The 22,700-nt window shown below is 36.7% G+C and overlaps 1 protein-coding gene and 1 long non-coding RNA gene across 2 annotated transcripts in view; one reads left to right on the top strand and one right to left on the bottom strand.

Annotated features, from left to right (window-relative positions):
- LOC126765830 (uncharacterized) overlaps nucleotides 1–22,700 on the top strand; it is an 84,302-nt gene that overhangs the window by 25,722 nt on the left and 35,880 nt on the right. The gene's annotated exons all lie outside the window — the stretch shown is intronic.
- LOC126765723 (uncharacterized) lies at nucleotides 12,751–14,754 on the bottom strand. Its single transcript, XM_050483461.1, has 2 exons — nucleotides 13,795–14,754; nucleotides 12,751–13,721 (listed from the first exon to the last, which is right to left on the bottom strand). The coding sequence occupies exons 1-2, from the start codon at nucleotides 14,518–14,520 to the stop codon at nucleotides 13,581–13,583; spliced, it is 867 nt and encodes a 288-aa protein (XP_050339418.1). The 5' UTR covers nucleotides 14,521–14,754; the 3' UTR covers nucleotides 12,751–13,580.

Genomic DNA, 22,700 nt, shown 5'->3' with positions numbered 1-22,700 from the left:
TGATATCAATTCCATCTGTCGTTGTTGACCTAAACTGGAAGATTCAGAGTCAAATTCCGGGAGACTTGCGCTCATACAAATCGATCGATCGTCTTGACAATGAAGACGACACCGTGAATTATCTATTGGAATTTCTAAATTCTTTGGAGACGCTTGGTATGTCCCGCATCGTTTGCGTCTCAAAATTGGATTTGTCGCTATTATTTTGCAATGTTTTTTGTGTTGGAAAATCATTTCTGTACAGCAGAACAGAAACCAAAAAATGTTATTTATCAAGCTGCGTTACATTGAAAAAAAATTAAATGATAAATTCAACTTTCTTTTAATTTCAAAATGTCACTAAAAAAATTAATGAATCTGTACATGATTATGTTGCGGGCACATAATGTTGTATATAGTTGCCATATACTTATCTTCAGCAAGGTATTACGAATTAAATTACGTAAACTCTGGAAACTCCAAATTTTATCGTAAAATTTGACATTTTTCATGGTATGCATACTTGACATACGAGCGCTATTTGCGATGTTCACAGTATCTTAAATAATTAATTTTACAACTTTCGACGTGATTAAACTCATCAAGAGTGCATCAATGAATTTAATTAAATTTTTGACGATTAAGCTTCATCAAGCACCAGTGTTTATCGATGATATGGTGAATTCAATCGAAGCCCTAGATCACTCTAAGACAAATTTCGCGTAGGTCGTCCAAAATCAGTTGATGTTCCGGAATGTACTGATGATATGCACAAACTGATATTGCAAGATCGTCAGGTGACCTATTGTTAGATTGAGACAACAGTAGGCATTAGTGGGGCTAGCATACATTAAATATTGCATGAACATCTCATTATAAAAAAATTTGTTCACTTTGAATCCCACACAATTTGTTAAATGTTCAAAAAAGGCTCATGTCGACTGGTCGAGAGAAATTATAACAAAATGCAATAGAGGGGATTCGTGTCAGGTGATGAATTGTGGATTTACCCGCTCGAAAGTAAACAGAAGTCGACTGTATAGTTGTTTCAACATGAACCGAATCCAACAATAGTTGTTCGCTCATGAAGCACTTCCAAGCAAATGATTCTCTATTTTTTTGTACAAACTGGACATGTCGCAACATATAAAACCATTTGTTTGCCAGTTGGCTTTCAAAAAAATAATAAAAACCAACCACCGAAGACGAAACACTCTTCACCACGACAATGCGAGATCTCACACATCAACCTAAACAACTGCATTTTTGAGCACTCAAAACATAGATTTTATGAGTCATCCCCCGTGTGGTCCTGACTTGGCACCGAGCGACATCTTTATTATCCCGTTCGTAAAAAATTAACGGTTGATGCGTTCAAGAGGCATGTTTTGGAGATACCTCAATCAGAGTGGCAAACGCGCTTCAACAGTTGGCTCAAATGCATGAAAAAGTGTATAGATCTTAGTGGAGAATGTTTTGAAAAACAATAAATCGATTTTCGACTATCAAAATTTGCTTTTGGTCTCGAATATAGAAATATAAAATATGTACATAGGTATATATTTAATACATACAAACAGAAATACCATTAATTGTTACTACATTGTTGATATCTTATACTCGTATATAAAAATGAATCACAAAATGTGTTGCTAAGCGCATAACTCAGCAACGCCTGGACAAATTTTGCCAATTCTTTTTTTTTAAATGTTCGTTGAGGTACAAAAATGGTTTTTATGGCAAAAAAAAATTGAATAATTGCCGGAAAACCCCTAAAAAGAGCCCTTTTCCTTTTCTCATACAAACGAATGAATGCTGTTAGTTACGCTAACGCTCAAGAACGGCTGAACCAATCTTGATGAAATTTTGAGAGTTTGCTTGCTGGATCGGGGAAAGTTTAGAAATAAAAAAAAAACGTATGCTTTTCGTGAGGAAAATTCGGAAAATTGGACAATTCCAAAAAAGTAACTTTATTTTCATACAAAATTTTTTTTTTCAATATTTTTTTCTTTTGTTTTTCAGTTGTCAAATTTGTCGTTTGCTTTCTTTAGTCCAGCTATTCAAAAACAAAATCATTGAAATTTATTCAGTGAAAACGTTATGTATGATGCCAAGAAGAGGTCGCGTTCGTTTTGGCATCAGCATATAGAATATGTTATTGGCAGCCCATGGCACATGACCGAGTATTCCCAGAATGCGATGACATACGAATGAAATTATGTATCGCGGACAATCAGCAAGCGATCGTCACGATGTCAGAGCACGACTTTTCAAACAACAGTTGCGATGTTTGATAGACTTTATCTTGAAGCAACGTATATGTGGTGCTGTTGAATGCTAGATGTACTCTGTTGAGTGGCAAAAGAGAGGTTTGCCGCACGCTCTTTGGATGGTGTATGGGGTTACACCAGAACAAATTGATGAAATCATTTCTGCGGAAATTCCTAATTCATAGAAAGATTCAGTATTACACGAAATGGTGAAAACCAAAATGGTTCATGTATCTTTCGGACACCACAATATTACTTCAGTTTGTATGTCTGACAATAAACGCACGTAACCCTATCCACGTGCTTTTCTTTCGGAAACACAAACTGGAAATCAGAGATGTCCAACTCCTCTCTCACTGGAAGTGAGAGAACAATTGATAAACGTCAAAACCTCCTGAACTTTGACAGTTGATCGAGTTCAGGAGGTTTTGACGTTTAGCAATTGGAAACGAGCGATGGCCAGATTAAAATCTTACCAAAACAAGTAAGGAAGGGCTAAGTTCGGGTGTCACCGAACATTTTATACTCTCGCATGATTAAGTGATAATCGAGATTTCATTATCCGTCATTTACATATTTTTCAAATACCGTATTTGTGTAAAGTTTTATTCCGCTATCATCATTGGTTCCTAATGTATATATTATTCAGAGAAGGCATCAGATGGAATTCAAAATAGCGTTATATTGGAAGAAGGCGTGGTTGTGAACCGATTTCTCCCATATTTCGTACATGTCATCAGGGTGTTAAGAAAATATTATATAGAGAATTTCATTGAAATCGGTAAAGTAGTTCCTGAGATATGGTTTTTGGTCCATAAGTGGGCGACGCCACGCCCATTTTCGATTTTTAAAAAAAAGCCTGGGTGCAGCTTCCTTCTGCCATTTTTTCCGTAAAGTTTAGTGTTTCTGACGTTTTTTGTTAGTCGGTTAACGCACTTTTAGCGATTTTCAACATAACCTTTGTATGGGAGGTGGGCTGTATTGAACTTTGAACTTTGTTTTGAACTGTATATGGAAATGCCTGAAGGAAACGACTCTATAGAGTTCGTTTGCATAGCTATAGTAGTTTCCGAGAAAAGTACAAAAAACTTAGTAGGGGACACGTGTTTGATTGATTGTCGTTTTTTTTAAGTCGTTAGCGTCGCAAACATGGAGCAAAATAAAGAGAAAATACGGCATATTTTACAGTACTACTACGATAAAGGCAAAACTGCATCTCAAGCCGCCAATAAAATTTGTGCAGTTTATGGACCCGATACAGTTTCCATTTCCACCGCACAAAGATGGTTTCAACGTTTTCGTTCTGGTGTAGAGGTGGTCGAAGATGCGCCACGCCCCGGAAGGCCTGTTGTCGAAAATTGCGATAATTTCGCTGCCGTAGCATCGGTCAAGAGCTGGGCATGAGTCATCAAAAATTCATTTCAATTTCAATAAAAAAACAAGAAAAAACGTTAACTTCGGTTGCACCGAAGCTAAATACCCTTCACAGGTGCATTTCTGTTAGCAACTATGTGTTCAGTTTGTGTGGAAGCTATGTATATGCTATAGTCAACCGATCTTATCAATTTCTTCGGAGATTACATTGTTGCTTTAGGAAATAATATACATATACCAAATTTCGTGAATATATCTTGTCAAATGTGAAAGTTGTCCATACAAGAACTTGATTCCGATCGTTCAGTTTGTATGGCAGCTATATGCTATAGTTAACCGATCTGAACAATTTCTTCGGAGATTACATTGTTGTCTTAGAAAATAGCATATACCAAATTTCGTGAATATATCTTGTCAAATGTGAAAGTTTTCCATACAAGCATTTGATTCCGATCGTTCAGTTTGCATGGCAGCTATATGTTATAGTGATCCGATATCGGCCGTTCCGACAAATGAGCAGCTCAATTCACGAAAGATAAACTCATCACGAATGTTCGGACATTGGCCAAATTATCGTAACTACGATAGCTGCCAAAAATACCGATGTTAATGACTTAAACTGGAAGATTCAAAGTCAAATACCGGGAGACTTGCGCTCATACAAATCGATAGATTGTCTTGACAATGAAGACGACGCCGTGAATTATCCAGTGGAATTTCTAAATTCTTTGGAGAGGCTTGGTATGCCACCGCATCATTTGCGTCTCAAAGTTGGATCTGTCGTTATTATGTTTCGCAATCTTCATGCGCCGAAACTGTGTAATGGAACCTGACTGATTGTGACGCAGCTATCGAATACAAAGGGGCAGAATGCTTGATTCTACGAATTCCTATGACTTCTAACGATTTGCCATTTCAGTTCAAACGTATTCAGTTTCAAGTGAAAACTGCATTTTAGATGAAAATTAACAGGACACAAGGATAGTCGCATAGTGTGTGGCATAAATTTGGAAATGCTATGTTTTTCACACGTATCTTCTCTGTACATTTATGCAGCGGAACAGAAACCAAAAAATGTTGTTTATCAAGTTGCTTTACATTGAAAAAAAAAGTGAAATAATAAATTCAACTTTTTTTCATTTCAAAACACATAATTTCACGCAGGACAACGGCTGCGGGGTCAGCTAATTTTAAATGAAATGCCGAACAAAATATACTATTATAGATTTTGTTTATAATATTAGCGTAAACAAGAAGAAGAAGAAAATGCGAGCTAGAGCAAAACTCTTATTTTTACCACACTACCGAATAATAAACTTAAACAAGTAAGGAAGGGATATTTTCGGGTGTAACCGAACATTCCATAATCTTGCAACTTGCAATGATCAAAGACGGGGAACTACCTTCAGATGTTGGTACAATTTTATATCAAACAAGTAAGGAAGAGCTAAGTTGGGGTGAAACTGAAAATAAAATAAATTAATTGTCACATTTGCCGATATATGCGATATAAAGTTAATCCGGAAGTTCGAAAATCTTTCAATTAGTTATATGGAAAAATTAAAAAATGATTGATGCGATTCAACAGACAGGCAAACAATTATTAGAAAAAGATTCTCTACGAATTTCAGTAATACATATGTATATCTCATAGATTAACGTTATTTTCGGTAAAAGGTTCGCAATTGGAATTTTGATTTACTTATCGGTACCGGGCAGTTTGAATAGTTTTAGTTCAATTTTGACAATTTTTGGTCATAAGGTAGTGTACTTTGACGGCACTATTAGGGAAAAATTTCGCACTGGAATATAGGAATATTAAGGTAATCAAATATTCCAGATATCAGTCAAAAAGGTCCCGAGATAAGGGTTTTCACTAAAATGAGGACGGTGCCACACCCACAATTTTGACCCCGAATCGTATAAAGTCCTCTTGTATCCTCATATGTATGTATATGTCATCCTTTAAGTCGATCCTAGCTTTACTCTCCTGTCTCACGGTGAAAATGGCCTGGTCACTGCCCTTATAAATTTATATTTATATCTATTACACATATATTTATATTTATAAACATAAGTATTATATAAATGGAAGAAAAAGAAGTACGGAAGGGCTAAGTTAGGGTGTAACCGAACTTGCAAGATTCAAAGCTCGGGAAATTCCTTCCGAGGGTGGGAAACTTTTTTATTAAAATATATCGGGAAATAATTAATCTTAGTTGTATTGCTAAATTTAAGTTCACGTCAGCTAAAAATAGCTCGGCCGAAGAAGCTAAATTTTATATATTGACTTAATATGGAAACCCTGAATCAGAGGATCGAAATTTTTTATATTAACGATGAGATGAAGTTTAGACCAAGGTATAGACCAATTCAAAACTTAACAACATAAGTTTAAAGAAAAATTGACCATTTAGTTTCATTAAAATATCACATTTTCACCAACTTAAATGATTTAAAGTCAGATAGAAAAACGGAAATCATTATATGGGGTGTTTTTGTAATTTTTCTAGGAATTTTTTATATATTCAACTCACACACTGACCAACTTATTCTTCATAAGATTTGTTAGAAAAACCAAAATCATTATATAAAAAATATGTTCCTTGGGTTTCTTTAAGGTACCCCACATACCATCATATATGTAGAATAAAGTCAGCCGGATGTTCAAAAATCCTGATGTTATTTATATAGGAGCGAGGATAAATTTTCGCCCGTTTTTATCAATTTTATTCACAAAGATATACTGTGAGTAAAACACGGTCTATTTTTTTTATTCTGATATCTCAATTTTTACTCAAGTTACAGCTTGCGTGGACGGACGGAAGGGGAGACCCGGATTTTTATAACCCTCCATCTATCTTGATTAGTTACATACTATTTTACTCTTAAGCAAAATTTTAAACCACATGCTTCCGATAACGTCGAGGCCGTTCGTTGTTTGTGATGTGTGCGAGTAAGTTCATGTTGAAATCTAAACAATCATCTATTGGTCTAAGAGTGTACGTAAGAATTGGGCGTCAAGTATCGTGTTTTAATTGAAAAATTCAACCGAAGAGGCTAAACATAGATAGTTAATATATTGAGTTGATGTGCCAAATATTAACCAGAAGATTGAAATTATTCACATGTATTAGAATCAGGTTAATAGTCGGAAATCATTATAAAGGTTGTAGTGGGGACAAAAATGGCCCGGGCTGTTTGAAAATTCTGATATTAATCGTATGGGGGTTGGAACAAATTTTCGCCCGATTTTATTTTAGGCACAAAAAAACATTGTTATTGTAAAATCACGCTCTCTCAATTTCATTAAGATAACTAACTGACCGATATATGCGGTATAATTATAAACTGGAAGTTTGAAGTCGTTATATTGAGTATATATGGGTCTAACGGAAGTATTGATCCAATTCAATCCGTTTTTAACACACAGACATGATAGTATTAGAAAAACTTTCTCTCCGCATTTCTTTAACACATATATCTCACAGATTTACCGATATTCTCCATAAAAAGTTCGTAATAGGAACTTTGATCCACATAATCGGTATCTGGGAACTTGAATAGTATTGGTTTATTGATATTTGGACAATTTTGGGTAATAAAGTTTTACCCTGGTACATTCGTTGTATTCCGGAAAGTGAGAGAATCAGAAAGAATTTAAAACTGCTTTACATGGAAAGAAGGCGTAGCTGTAATTCCATTTCGTCTTTTTTTTGCACTTTAAATAAAAATTTCAGGATACTTTCATGTACTGACTTTTGTTGAAATCGGTTGACTAGGTTTTGAGATATGTGATTATACCTATATGTAAACCGTGGCATGCCAATTGTCCAATTGTCCACCGGGGTCTTTGAAGCTCTCTTCTACCATCCCGAATGTTACATATAGAGTCTGGAACACTTTCATTTTATTTTTAATTTATTTAGCTATCACACTTTAGAGTGGGTGGGGTTTTAATCCGAATTTACCCCTTTTACACTTTCAGCGGGGGTTATCCTGGGCAAGTTAGGTTGATTTTGAAAAAGTGGCTTGGGAGATATATATGCATACATATTATATTTTATAGAGGGCGGTGTCACTCCCACTTTTTAGAAATTGTTGAAACTACAGAAGCCGCTTTCTAATGCGACTCGTATTGAATCAAAATGTTCCACCTTGTTGTGATGGCGCTTTATAGGTTTTGGATTTATGGATTTTTGTGGGCGTGTCAATAGTTCCATTACGCCCATCTGCAATACCGACCCGTCCATTTAAGCTATAACTTCAGTAAAACATTAGTAATCGTAATGCATGGGTGTAATCTGACCACTGAACGAATGAAGTAGCATATTTATTTCTAAGCACTGATATAGAAATGTAATTTGGCACAGGAGATCGCAGTAGAAAGGGAAAAAATGGGTGTGGCCCGGCCTCTAATAGGTTTAATTAACATATGTATATTCTAAAGCCCTAAAGCTCTAAAGCTACAACAACCAAATTCGCTTAGCGAAAATACTATAAGAATTTCTACAGGCAGTGTGAAAATGGATGAAATTAGACTATACTCCTCATATACGGTTTTGTAAAAACCTACAAAAGAACGATAACTCAAAAACTAAAACCGCCAGATGCATTTAATTTTCTACCCCAGAAGATACAATAGAGCTTTTTTAGGAGCCGGCGAGGATGCCTAATTCTCAGATTGTACAATTTAAATAACAAATATGGTATATTCGGATAAGACTTTACCTAAACAGTCCCTTGATGGGCTGACTTTTCGCCGAGAATATCGGTCAATCTATGAAATATGTTATTGAAATTCGGGGAATATGTTTCCTTGATACTCGGAATAATATACTATTATGTCATGCCCCCATATACCTAATGTAAAAATTTTTGAACTTGATTGGATATTCTACAACATACATATGTATGTATAGCGGTCAATATGGAAATTAATTTAATGAAATTAAGTAAGCGTATTTTTCTAATATACGTAACGGTGTATCTTTCCTTTCCCTACAAGGGTTGTGCGCTGGGTTTGGGACCCGCCACGTAAAAAAACACCCCCAGTGAAGAGCTATAACCAGCCTCGGATGAGAGACCCCCCTTTCGATGACGACCATGGCAAACGAAATAAGGACTACGAATTGAGGGCATGCACCTGGAATATCCGGTCCCTTAATTGGGAAGGTGCCGCTGCCCAGCTGGTTGATGTCCTCGTAAAAGCAAAGGCTGACATCACCGCCGTCCAAGAAATGCGATGGACGGGACAAGGACAGAGACGAGTAGGTCCTTGTGACATTTACTACACTGGCCATATAAAGGAGCGCAAGTTTGGTGTAGGTGGGAGAGAGACTCCGTCGCCGAGTACTATCATTCACTGCGGTGAGTGAACGTCTAGCCACAATCCGCATCGAAGCGAAGTTCTTCAACATATCGCTGATCTGCGCCCACGCCCCGACGGAAGAGAAGGACGATGTGACCAAAGATGCCTTTTATGAGTGCTTGAAGCGCACTTATGAAGGCTGCCCCCGCCACGATGTCAAAATCGTGCTTGGCGACTTTAACGCCAGGGTGGGCAAAGATGGTGTCTTTGGCACTACGGTCGGTAAATTCGGCCTCCACGACGAAACATCCCCTAATGGGTTGAGGCTGATTGACTTCGCCGGGGCCCGAAATATGGTTATCTGTAGTACTAGATTCCAGCATAAGAAGATTCATCAAGCTACCTGGCTGTCTCCGGATCGAAAAATCACCAACCAAATCGATCATGTTGTGATAGACGGAAGACACGTCTCCAATGTTTTAGATGTGCGTGCGCTCCGAGGTCCTAACATCGACTCGGACCACTATCTTGTTGCAGCCAAGATTCGCACCCGCCTCTGTGCAGCAAAAAACGCACGCCAACAAACACAAGGAAGGTTCGACATCGCGAAGCTGCAATCACAACAGACAGCCGAACGATTTTCTACTCGGCTTGCACTCCTGCTCTCTGAGAGCACTCGTCAACAACTCGGTATAAGGGAACTGTGAGACGGCATCTCAAACTCCCTACGTACAGCTGCAACCGAAACCATTGGTTTTCGGAGAGTACAAAAGAACAGCTGGTACGACGAGGAGTGCCGTGTCGCAGCGGAGAGAAAACAGGCTGCCTACCTCGCAACGTTACGATCGACCACAACACGTGCGGGATGGGATAGATACCGAGAGTTGAAGAGGAAGCGAGACGCATTTGTAGACAGAAGAAGAAAGAGGCTGAAATGCGTGAGTACGAAGAGCTTGATAAGCTGGCCGACAGGAGTAATGCTCGAAAATTCTACGAAAAAATGCGGCGGCTTACGGAAGGTTTCAAGACCGGAGCGTACTCTTGTAGAACCCCCAAAGGTGATCTAGTCACTGATGCCCAGAGCATACTTAAATTATGGAGGGAACACTTCTCCAGCCTGCTGAATGGCAGTGAACGCACAACACCAGGAGAAGGAGAACCCGATTCCCCAATCGATGACGATGGAGCAGACGTTCCATTACCCGACCATGAAGAAGTTCGAATAGCAATTACCCGCGTGAAGAATAACAAAGCGGCAGGGGCCGACGGATTGCCGGCCGAGCTATTCAAACACGGCGGCGAAGAACTGATAAGGAGCATGCATCAGCTTCTTTGTAAAATATGATCGGACGAAAGCATGCCCAACGATTGGAATTTAAGTGTGCCATGCCCAATCCATAAGAAAGGTGACCCCACAATCTGCGCCAACTACCGTGGGATTAGTCTCCTCAACATCGCATATAAGGTTCTATCGAGCGTATTGTGTGAAAGATTAAAGCCCACCGTCAACAAACTGATTGGACCTTATCAGTGTGGCTTCAGACCTCGAAAATTAACAACCGACCAGATATTCACCATGCGCCAAATCTTGGAAAAGACCCGCGAAAGGAGAATCGACACACACCACCTCTTCGTCGATTTCAAAGCTGCTTTCGACAGCACGAAAAGGAGCTGCCTTTATGCCGCGATGTCTGAATTTGGTATCCCCACAAAACTTATACGGCTGTGTAAACTGACGTTGAGTAACACCAAAAGCTCCGTCAGGATCGGGAAGGACCTCTCCGAGCCGTTCGATACCAAACAAGGTTTCAGACAAGGCGATTCCCTGTCGTGCGACCTTTTCAACCTGCTTTTGGAGAAAATAGTTCGAGCCGCAGAACTAAATAGAGAAGGTACCATCTTCTATAAGAGTGTACAGCTGCTGGCGTATGCCGATGATATTGATATCATCGGCCTCAACACGGACAAGGAAGCACAGAAAACGGGTCTGGCAGTGAACGAGGGCAAGACGAAATATCTCCTGTCATCAAACAAACAGTCGTCGCACTCGCGACTTGGCACTCACGTCACTGTTGACAGTCATAACTTTGAAGTCGTAGATAATTTCGTCTATCTTGGAACCAGCGTAAACACCACCAACACTGTCAGCCTAGAAATCCAACGCAGGATAACTCTTGCCAACAGGTGCTACTTCGGACTGAGTAGGCAATTGAGAAGCAAAGTCCTCTCCCGACAAACAAAAACCAAACTCTATAAGTCACTCATAATTCCCGTCCTGCTGTATGGTGCAGAGTCTTGGACGATGTCAACAACGGATGAGTCGACGTTGCGAGTTTTCGAGAGAAAAGTTCTGCGAAAGATTTATGGTCCTTTGCGCGTTAGCCACGGCGAATACCGCATTCGATGGAACGATGAGCTGTACGAGATATACGACGACACCGACATAGTTCAGCGAATTAAAAGACAGCGGCTACGCTGACTAGGTCATGTTGTCCGGATGGACGAAAACACTCCAGCTCTGAAAGTATTCGACGCAGTACCCGCCGGGGGAAGCAGAGGAAGAAGAAGACCTCCACTCCGTTGGAAGGACCAAGTGGAGAAGGACCTGGCTTCGCTTGGAATATCCAATTGGCGCCACGTAGCGAAAAGAAGAAACGACTGGCGCGCTGTTGTTAACTCGGCTGTAATCGCGTAAGCGGTGTCTATGCCAATTAAGAAGAAGTATCTTTGTGCCTAAAATGGATAAAATCGTGTGAAAACTTGCTTTGGCCCCCATATAATTCATAGTATTTTGAAACATCCGACTCTTTTATTATACATTTATAGAATTTCTTGAAAATATGCTTTCAATTGTACATGAACAATGTCCAAAATTAATGCAATGCGCCCACACCTTTTGTGCCCCCAATACACCCTATATAATGATTTCCGACTTTAAACCGCTTAGGTTGGTCAATATGTGTGACATTTTAATGAAATTAAGCGGATGTGAAAATTAATTAATTAAATTTAATCAAAAGATATTTTATTATATTAATGGTTTCGCCCTCAATAAAAATGAACTGGACTTGGTCTAAACCTCATATCCCTATTATAACGAATTTCGATGTTTCAATTGATTCAGTTGGTCGACTGACATAAACAGCTGCTGTAAACACACTTGTTTGACAGATTGTGTTAATTTTTGGCATCACAATTAAGGAGAGTTGTACCAACCTTGGAAAAAAATTTACTTGTCTTCCATAGAAGCGGGAGATGAAAGGGGGAAATGAAGAATTCCCAATACTTTCTTGACAGGGTGTATGTCTTTTGAGGATGACTCAGTTTTAATTTTCGCTGACTGGAAGTAAAATAAATTAATATAACTAACTGAGTTTATGGCCTTCAAATAAGTTAATATGATACCAAATTTTATCTTAATTAATATACAATGAAGCTGAACCCTTTCGCTACATTTTTTAATACCTGAACATTAGGGCGGGTCGATTTAAAAATCGCCCATTGCTATATGAAAATCATATTCTAGGGATCAAAATAAGAAACTTTGCCGAAGGAACCATACCTCTAAAACGAATTTTGATGTCCCCCAATTTGGGTCGAACCTTTGGGTAGGGGCAAATTTTGAAAAATCCCACTTTGACCCATTTAGAGTGTTCCAATCGAGTCCAAATGTATGACCGACCCCCACTAACTTTGGACGGCCGATCCACCCATGCCAGTGGCACACCCCCTGGAACTCCCCTGTTGGGTTCCCCATACAATCATTTCAAAAAATCACCATTTTTGGCCTTTACATGAAAAAATCAGCTAAATGGCTATGTTTTTTCTTTATTTTTATTTATTTATTTATAATAATATCTATTTTTTCTCTTAAGAAATTTATTTAGTCAGAACATATGTAAATGAAAAAGTTAATTTAAGTGAGTTATAGAAAAGAAACTAAAAAAAATTATTGTTTGAAGTCTTTTTTACTTTCAAGTCTGGGCAATTTCGCACGGCTCTCTAATGTCGTCGCCATAACAGCCTCTACATTTTCCGGTATAACCCGTTTGAAAACGCTAGCTAGCAATTGAACATGACGTTCCGTTTCTTGTATGTGTGATGGAATTTTTGGATCATTAAACGGTGGATCATCTTGATTTAAATATTCTTTCAATGTATCGTAGGGAATGCTTCGCGTTCTTATATCATTCAAATTGATCATTTCCGAATAACTTGTGCAATTAAAGTTTATATCAGGTTTTTTATAAACTCTAAGTTCCATTGGCTCGTCAACATCGGTTCGATAGCGTAGAATTTTCTTGATGGCACAGTCGCGCTTTTCTTTCATATCGTCAAACAACATTGATAACAAGATATTTTCCGAATACGCATAATATGAATTATTTTTAATTACTTGATTGACAGTTTTGCGTAAACGAGGTTCTAGAAATCGTGACCAACCAATGAACTTGAAAAATAATGCACTGCCGTACACGACAGAGCTGTAATACTTGATATTGAAGTACATTGGCACATAACATTTAATTATAAATTCAACCAGAATTCTTAAATTTGCATCTGGATTTTCTGTTGTCACATATAATCGTAATAATCTAGCGGCCTTGGTGAGCCACCGAGAATGTACAATTTTCCCTGGTTTGATGTTAACCAGATCCACCGGAACCACGCCGCCAGAAATTGCATGGGCCATGTCGTATAAATACTTCGATTCGATGGAAAATTCTTTTTTTTTCTGGAGCAGGGGGCATATTTTGAAACTCAATTTTCTGGAAGCCGTCCACCACCTAAAAATATATAATAATAAAAGAATTAAAAATGGTTGACAATTATAATAAATGAGTGATAGCAATAACTTACCGGAAGAGTTTCACAAGTTTCGATTTGACGGCTCAGTTTTCCGGTTGCCGATCTTGGTCCAGTGCTGGTTGATTTATCCAAAACTTCAAACAAATGCCGAAACGGAAGTTCGTTAAAGTGTAGAAGGCAAACAAACCAATGCAATGGTCTTTTTAACAGCAATTCGAATCGTCGTATAATTCCACCGGGTGGGCCAGTGTTTGTTGGCTCACCGTCAGTGCATATTCCAATTAATGTATCCAGTGATATATTTTTATCGTTCAAAAAACCATTTAAATTGGTTGTTTTGTATTCAGCGGTTTCATGTTCCAGTCTTACGTAACCAATCAATTCAGAATTGGGTTCTCTCAAAATAACAAGAACCTCATCTTTTACCATCCTAGTATGATACTTCTCATCAATTTTATCTATCGTTAAAGTATCATCTTTTCTGCCATCGAATGAAAACGCTAACAAATTGGTATCATCTAACCGTTTGCGAAGCACTTCTTGTCTGCATTTCTCTTTTTCTCTGCGAACTTTCGATTTATCCATGATGAGAGGTTTCCCATGCTTATCTTTAATTTTAAAATCTTGGAAAAGAGCGGATCCCAATGCTGATGCTACTCTGTCAGGCACACCAAATCTGTCAGGCAAAGTTAAAACAATCGTATCTCTCTGTGTATTGTGAACTTGTGCTTCTATCCATATCTTCTTGAACCGGTGGCGGTGCATATGTTGAATCATCGGGATCTTGGTATGTTGGCATTGATGACATAGACGTTGCTCCTTGCTCTTCAGTTTCCATCATAAATGCATTCATTGTTAGTCTTCTCTGATTATGTTGATCGTGCATGAACTCTTTGAGGCGTTCGGGAACCCAGCCGCATGCACATGGAGCTGCCTTCAAATCGCATTTACATGTTCCAATGTAAAAAATTGTTTCCAGAGATTTTACATACTCTGTAAATTGTTGGGTGTTGTTTCTTCTCTTGATACTTGTCAAGCAATTTATTCAATTTATTACATACATTTTTTTCAGCATTATTTCCATACCAAGTTTTTCCCAAATTCCAATCAACTTATCTTGTACTTGAATAGTGAATGATTTATAGGAAAACTTTTTTGTTCTGTTTTAGCACGTTTGCTTAAGTTAAAATAATATCTCAAGATATCCAGATGGGTTGGTAAATAAGATCAGTCAAATCAGTAGACACACCAAGAACAGTAACATCATGCTTGGGTATATGACTCATTGGGTTTTCGATAGTTGTTGATGTAGTTGCTTCATCTTGCGGTGTAGAGGATGGTGGATTCATTGTAAACTTTTTGATTTGGAATGGTCACTTCACTTATTATTTTTTTGAAATACCATAGTGGTTATTGCTTTAGTTCTCCTCACTTTCAGAGGTAATAAGAATGAAATGGTAATTTCAATTCTATTTCAAAATTTGCCCCTACCCAAAAGTTCGACCCAAATTGGGGGACATCAGAATTCGTTTCAAAGGTATGGTTCCTTCGGCAAAGTTTCTTATTTTGATCCCTAGAATATGAGTTTCATAGAGCAATGGGCGATTTTTTTGCCTCCCCACAAATCGACTTGGCCTACTGAACATATTTAGCCGGCGTTAATTTTTTCAAGTTGCAAAAGTTTAAAATGTTCGGTTATTCCCGAATTGAGTCCTTACTTGTTTTATACTTATGCATATATACTTGTATCTGTGTGTGAACAATGAGTTTCTTATATTTCTCTACAGACAATCCATGAATTATCTTCGTTTTTTCTCTAAGGCTACTTTTTTCATCAAATTAAATTTCCCTTACATTCCAATCGGTCTTTATCTGACTGTCACATTATTGTAGTGTGGTCGACTCTTTGATTTTTCCATTGGCTACACCATTTGTTCACTATTGGTAATTACTTAAAGCTTACATTTTTTACGAATACGCTGTGTCCCGCTTTTAAAATTCAGATGCTATTTCATGCTTTCCATTCACGTGAAACCTAGTATTGATTTTGAGTTTCGCCGTATCAGTCATTGAGGGCAATCGAAATATTAGCTGGGTAATTTTTACAATTAAACAAAGTTGCAAAAATTGAAACAATGTAACAGATAAATACTACTTTTAACACAAAAAGTTTGAAAGTCAGATCTAATATACAATACTTAGATTTGGTATGACCAAATTTATAAAATTAATAACAATGTTTGTTTGCTTTGCCTACTTTTCTAGTACCGTATTATTTCCCTCAAAAGAATATTGTAATTTCATATACTATAATAATTAAGTGCCTTGTGAGAGGACAACTACATATACTTGCGGTAACTGTTTATGAAGTTCGACAAGATACCAAGAGACAATCATTTAAATAATTTCTGTTTTAAATTGTGTAAGTATTATTATTAAATAGAACAGTTGTTCAGTTTCTGTTTTTTATAACTTGAACAAGGTATACCTAGTTTGTCACGAAAGAAACTTGTAGTTTTGGAAAGAGCAGGCGAAAAAAGACCTAGCGTCCCGTAGAATCTCCAGTTACGTTTAATTCGACAGATCTGGCTACAATGAAAAATGTTACAAAAAACGCTAGGCTCACCCTGGAATAAATTGGGCATCACATTATCCCTACTAAAACTTTGTTCATATCAATAAAGCGTTTGCTAATAACGCTCAAGAACGGCTGCACCAATCTTGATGAAATTTTCAGAGGTTGTTCGCTGTAAATCGGGAAAGGCTTAGAACTAAAAAAAAAAACGTATCCTTTTCGTGAGGAAAATTCGGAAAATTGGACAATTTCAAAAAGTAACTTTTTTTTCATACAAACATTTTTTTAAATTTTTTTTTGTTTTGCTGTTCAATTATTTCCAATTTGTGGTTTGCTTTCTTTATTCCGGCTATTGAATAGAAAAATTATTCAGTGAAAACTGTATGTGTATTTCACACAAAGTGATCAATTACAGAGTGAAATTTGTTCCGATGCCACGAAGAGGTCGCGCTTATATCGGTCGGCGTTCTTTTTGGCATCAACGTATGGCAGCCCAAGGCACATGACCGAGTACTCCCAGGATGCGATGACATACGTGTAGAATTATGGATCGCGGTCAATCAGCAAGCGGTCGTCACGATGTCACAGCACGACTTTTCAAACAACAGCAACGATGTTTGATGGACTTAATCTTCAAGCAACGTATGTATATACTATGCTTGTATGACGCTGTTAGATGTTGGATGTACTCTGATGAGCAGCAAAAAAGAGGTTTGCCGCACATTCTTTTTTGGATGGTGGATGGTGGTGAAACCAGATCAAATTGATGAAATCATCTCTGCGGAAATCCCTGAAGCAGAGAAAGATCCAGTACCAGAAAACCAATATGGTTCATGGACCTTGCGGACACCACAATCCCACTTTGGTTTGAATGTCTGACAATGAATGCACGAAACAATATCCACGTGTTTTTCTTTCAGAAACACAAACTAGAAATGATGGATATCCAATGTATCAGCGTCGCTCACCAGACAATAATGGCAGAACATTCAGCATTCAATTTAGAAGAGTGTATATCGAAGTTGACAAAACTAGGATCGTACTATACTCACCACTATTGTCTAATTCACATTCTAAACTTATATCAATGTTGAATATTGTAGTTTTGTGAAATCGATATAATACGTTTGTAAGTACATCACCAAAGGACGCAACATGGCGGTTATTGGTCTTGAACGAGATGAGATCAGCAAGTATCAAATGGGTCGATACGTGAACTGCAATAAAAGGCATTGTAGGATATTTAATTTTGCAATTCATGAACGTTTTCCGACTGTTGTGCGTCTCGCAGTTAATTTGGAGAATGGACAAAGAGTGTATTTCAACCCAGAGAATACAATACAGCCAGTGGAAATATCGCCAGCAACAAAATTTTTTTTCTCAATTTTTGTCAGTGATCCTATTCGGAAATGCCTTGATATCATACATGGAATGCATCGTCGAAGAAATAGTCCAGGTATGTTCTCAACTGGTGCATTAGGTCGAATTTACACAATCCACCCGAAAAACGAGGATTGATTCTACTTTGAGTTGTTATTAATTAATGTACGCGGTTTAACAACATTTGAGTCATTGCGTACTGTGAATGGTACGGTGTGTGCAACTTTTTGAGAAGGAAGCCAGCAATTACAATTGCTGGAACATGATAATCACTGGAATCAAACGATGGACGATGCGATAGCTACTTCGAATACAAGTGAAGTTCGCACACTTTTGCACGCGCTGCCAAAAATACCGATGTTGTTGACTTGATCTGTCGTTCTTATGTTTCGCAATCTTCATGCTCCGAAACTGTGTAATGGAATCCGACTGATTGTGACGCAGCTATCGAATACAAGGGGGCAGAATGCTTGACTATACGAATTCCTTTGAGTGCCAACGTTTTCCATTTCAGTTCAAACCTATTCAGTTTCCAGTAAAAATTGCATTTAAGATGACAATCAACAGGACACAAGGATAGTGGCATAGTGTGGGGCATAAATTTGGAAATGCTATGTTTTACACACGGCCAGATATACGTGGCGTACTGACGAGTTGGAAAACTATCTTCTCTGTACATTTACGCACCGGAACAAAACCCAAAAAATTTTGGTTATCAAGCTGCGTTACATTGAAAAAAATGTAGAAAAATCGTAAATAAATTACCCTCAACTCTCTTTTCATTTAAAAAAAAAAACATAATTTATAAACATATAATTGCTGCGGGGTCAGCTAGTATACATTAATAATGAAAAAAAAATCCAGAACTTGTTGTTTAATTTAACCGCTGACTTAAAATTTACTTCAAACACATGGAGCTTGTCGTTGCAGCTACACTAAAAATCATATTTTAATTTGTACGAGTAGATATATCGCTTCCAGCCCACCGCTCTTCTTTGACAGCCATGATGTCTGTGTTGTGCTGTCCTACTGTTTCTGCTAATTTTTGTGGAGTTATGGTTTAGTATAAGGTTCGCACATTCCTTCTATATACATATATGTATGTATGTTAACATTAAGAACTGGAGTAAGGCCTGTAAAAATTTTCCATAGAAAATACACTACAGCCGTGTTGTCGTGTACATTTTTTTCTATAGCTCCTGTCCTTTACGCGATATATACAAAAAAATGCGAAATTCTTGGAAAAATCGGGTTTAGAGCCCCGACTACCTCGCCGGTGTGAGTTACGACTCTGTTGCACTGGGCACTTTTGTAGAGTGAACAATTCTGAGAAATATGCGTCTAAAGTCAAAGCGATGCCATAAAATACCTATGATCTGTAGGAACTTAAAGATAAAAACTCACGATTGTAGTGTATTTTCTATGGAAAACTTTTACAGGCCTTGGTCCAGTTCTTAATGTTAATATCAAGGGTTAAAATTTTCAGGGATTTTTTTTTTTGGTATTTCCAAGGAAATTTCGTGAAGGGACTGAAAAAGATTAATAGTTAAAAAACACCCTAATGTATATATACATTATATCTGATTTGAGGACAAAAACGTTTGCTAGGTCGTCGTCGTTGGGAGTTATTACAGCAGCTAATATTTCCAAATTTCTACCTAGAAAAGATGATGACATTTAAAAAAATAGAGGCGAAATTAAATGACAGCAATCAAGAAAATTAAGAAGATTTCTTTGATTTTAAAGATATATTTCAATTAGTTAAATAAATATAATAATTTAAAATAAAAAAATCAGTGATAATTAGTTGAACAAAGGGAAGGGAATAATCACGAAATAAAAAATTAGTAATTCAACTTGATTATTTAATTTCCTACAAAATCTATAAAACGATATATAAGGTCTGTTCAAAAAAAAAGATGAGTATCTATTTTGTCCCATTTAATGTAGTTTTTTTTTATATATTATTCCATCCTTCGAAGCTGTTCTGATATGCACTTTTTGGTAAGCCCTTGAGCTCTCTCTGCAATTTCTGGGCTCTTCTATTGGGACGATTGGATTTTGATTCCGATATCATAACCTAATGCCCATGATTCGTAAGCAGGGCGTCATTCACATCTTCTCGACCTTTTTTGAAAAGCTTCTAAAAAATTTTTTGTGACTACACTTACTGTTTGCCACTGTAAACATTTTAAGACTTTTTGAACACTTAATTCCTTTTTTGCACAAAAAATTGAATGCAAATTCTTTGATCCATTTTTTCGACAGTAAGGAAAATGTCGAACACGCAAAACACATCCATTTATGCTTCTCACAAACTAAATAAATATTCCGTATCTGAAACTGTGAACATACTACTTGTACATATATATTCGAGACGAGTGTACCAATATAAAGAAATAAAAAAATTTGATAATCGAATGTGCGTAGCCCACGAAATTTCAAATTTCACCTTATATTTTTAACATACTTCTTATCTATATCTACTAATATTATAAAGAGGAAAGATTTGTACCTATTTTTGTATGTTTGTATGTTTGTAATGAATAGGCTCAAAAAGTACTGGGCCGATTTAAAAAACCACCAATAGAATCCTACATTCTTCCAATTTGACATAGGCTACATTTCATTTTGAAAAAAATTAGGGATCCTTGGAAAAATTTGAACAATGTAACCGAAGGAGTAGAAAAATGGGTCTTAAAATGTCTTTCGTCGAATGCGCTGCCGAAACTATTAGCGATGGAACAAAATAATGTACAACAATATTGAAGAACATCATAATGTCTACAAAAAACTCCGCGGTAGCATATGTCCAACTATTGTAGTTATGTCACTACAACAACTTTTTTCATTTTAAACATTAATGAAAATGCTAACCAAATTCAAACCATGCTTTTTATGTGTTTATATTAATCCTTATCCAAATAAATTATTTTATGGTCAAGACCATTTAACTACCTATAAAATAGTTTTTAAATTGGTGTTTCCATTCAAAAGATATTACGAATTAAAAAATTCAAACAGTGAACAAAACCGCCATAGCGCCGTGAGTAATGAATGTAAAGTATAGAGAAGGTGCAAAATGAATTCTGTATGATGTTCGATTTGGCGGCTAACAGAGCCGATAGAATCAAAGTAAGGAATTCACCGTTGTCGCTGCTATTTAGCAGAATTGAGCACGTGCAGTGGCAAAAGTATATGTAAAACGACTGATTTTATGCCGGAATAAATAAAGAGAAATGTTTTGAAGAAAAATATACAAAGCATTCTCTGAGATACATAAGTATGTGTGATTATTTTGTATTATGTAATGGTTCATCCATTGTTTTCTGGAAAATGGTAAATTTTAATTATTTTTACAAAATCGGGAAAAATTAGGAAAATTTAATTTTTAAACAAATTAATATTTCAAATAAATTATATTTATTTCGACTATTATAAAGTGAAGAAGAAAATTGATGACCTTCATGAAATATGCATATTCGCATAATTTCGTTATCATTTCCATATTTGTACCAATAGAATTTCTATGACACATGCATATGTACATATGTATGTACATATATTATTTCTTTGGCACATTTGTCAGTATGTTTACGAAAGCAAATGCGAGCCATATACATATGTATGGCCGAAACTTGCGTTTTGTCAAAGAGGACGGGCTGCTAGACTAATGGTGAAGGAATTGCGGGAGAACGTCATAGTAGCCACTATAATCACCGGGGCCGCGGCCGGACAGCTCGCCCACATACCGCGGATCCCCATGATTCCTACGGACTTGCCTATATCTTTTAAGAGGTTACAGTTTCCTCTAAAAACATCATTTGCCCTCACAATAAATACGTTCCAGGGTCAAACATTTTCGATGGTTGGCATCGACCTAAGAATAGAATGCTTTTCTCATGGACAACTATATGTTGCCCTTTCTCGAGTGGGATCTCCTAAAAATCAATATAATAATAACGAGAAACTGACGATTATTTTTAACAGATTTTCCCAGAAAACTAGTTTTCGCACGTTAGCTCCCTTTTCGTAGACCAGGTCCAATATTTTGTTGCCATCTATAAATACCACTGCCAACGTATTTTACAGAGAAGCTTTAAGATAAAAACTGACAAATATAAAAGTAAAAAACGTAAATCTACCTTAATATTATATCTGTAAATAATGTAAAAGTAAACCTGTATAATTAAAAATACTAAAAATGTAAATTATTAAGTAATAATAAGAATGAAAATAATTGATAACAAACCCTTTTTTAATAAAAAATAAAAAACAAAAAAAAACATAATAAAATATATAAGACCAAAATAAAAAGCACAAAACAACAAAACCAAACAAAATAAAAATAATTTTGTAAGGAAAATACTAAATAATGATAGGCAATTTTCTATCGATATTTCTTTGAAATACATACCTAGATGTATAGGTAGATACGAGTACATTTTTAGTTGAAAGTTGTCAACGTTTAATTTAGACTGTATATAGTTTATTCGACTCTGCTTTTATTCCAATTCCTTAAAAAATCATAGTAAAAATGCATATAATATCCTATGTAAATATTACTTATTTAAGTGCCCGCCACTTAAACCATCAAAGAAATTGAACATAAATAGACTTACATACAAATATAACTGTGGGATTTTTTTAATACAAATAAAAATATTTGCGAAAAAAAATGTTTTATATCCAAATTTCCAAAAATAAATAATTGTCTACCCCGTGCGAAGCCAGGACGGGCTGCTAGTGTTTTATTAATTTCCCTCTGTACACCTTTTTTATTGGACTTCGATATAAAAGGTGATCAATAGTAACATCGTTAAACCTCAATTCCCATAATGGTACATTGACGGCTTGTAGGAGGCGTCATTGTGATTTAAAAAATAAATTGGGCAATTCTTTGCCACTTAAGTGGCTAATGACACACGGCTGCGTAGCAACGTGGCAAGGCGTTTAAATCTGTTCTTAATACACTTCATCAATAGACAGTTAGCAACGGCAA

The sequence above is a fragment of the Bactrocera neohumeralis genome, unplaced genomic scaffold (assembly GCF_024586455.1).
Source record: "Bactrocera neohumeralis isolate Rockhampton unplaced genomic scaffold, APGP_CSIRO_Bneo_wtdbg2-racon-allhic-juicebox.fasta_v2 cluster11, whole genome shotgun sequence".
In the NCBI taxonomy this organism is placed as follows: Eukaryota; Metazoa; Arthropoda; class Insecta; order Diptera; family Tephritidae; genus Bactrocera; species Bactrocera neohumeralis.
The sequence above is the reverse complement of the archived record's forward strand: the minus strand, read 5'-3'. Positions and strand labels throughout refer to the sequence as shown.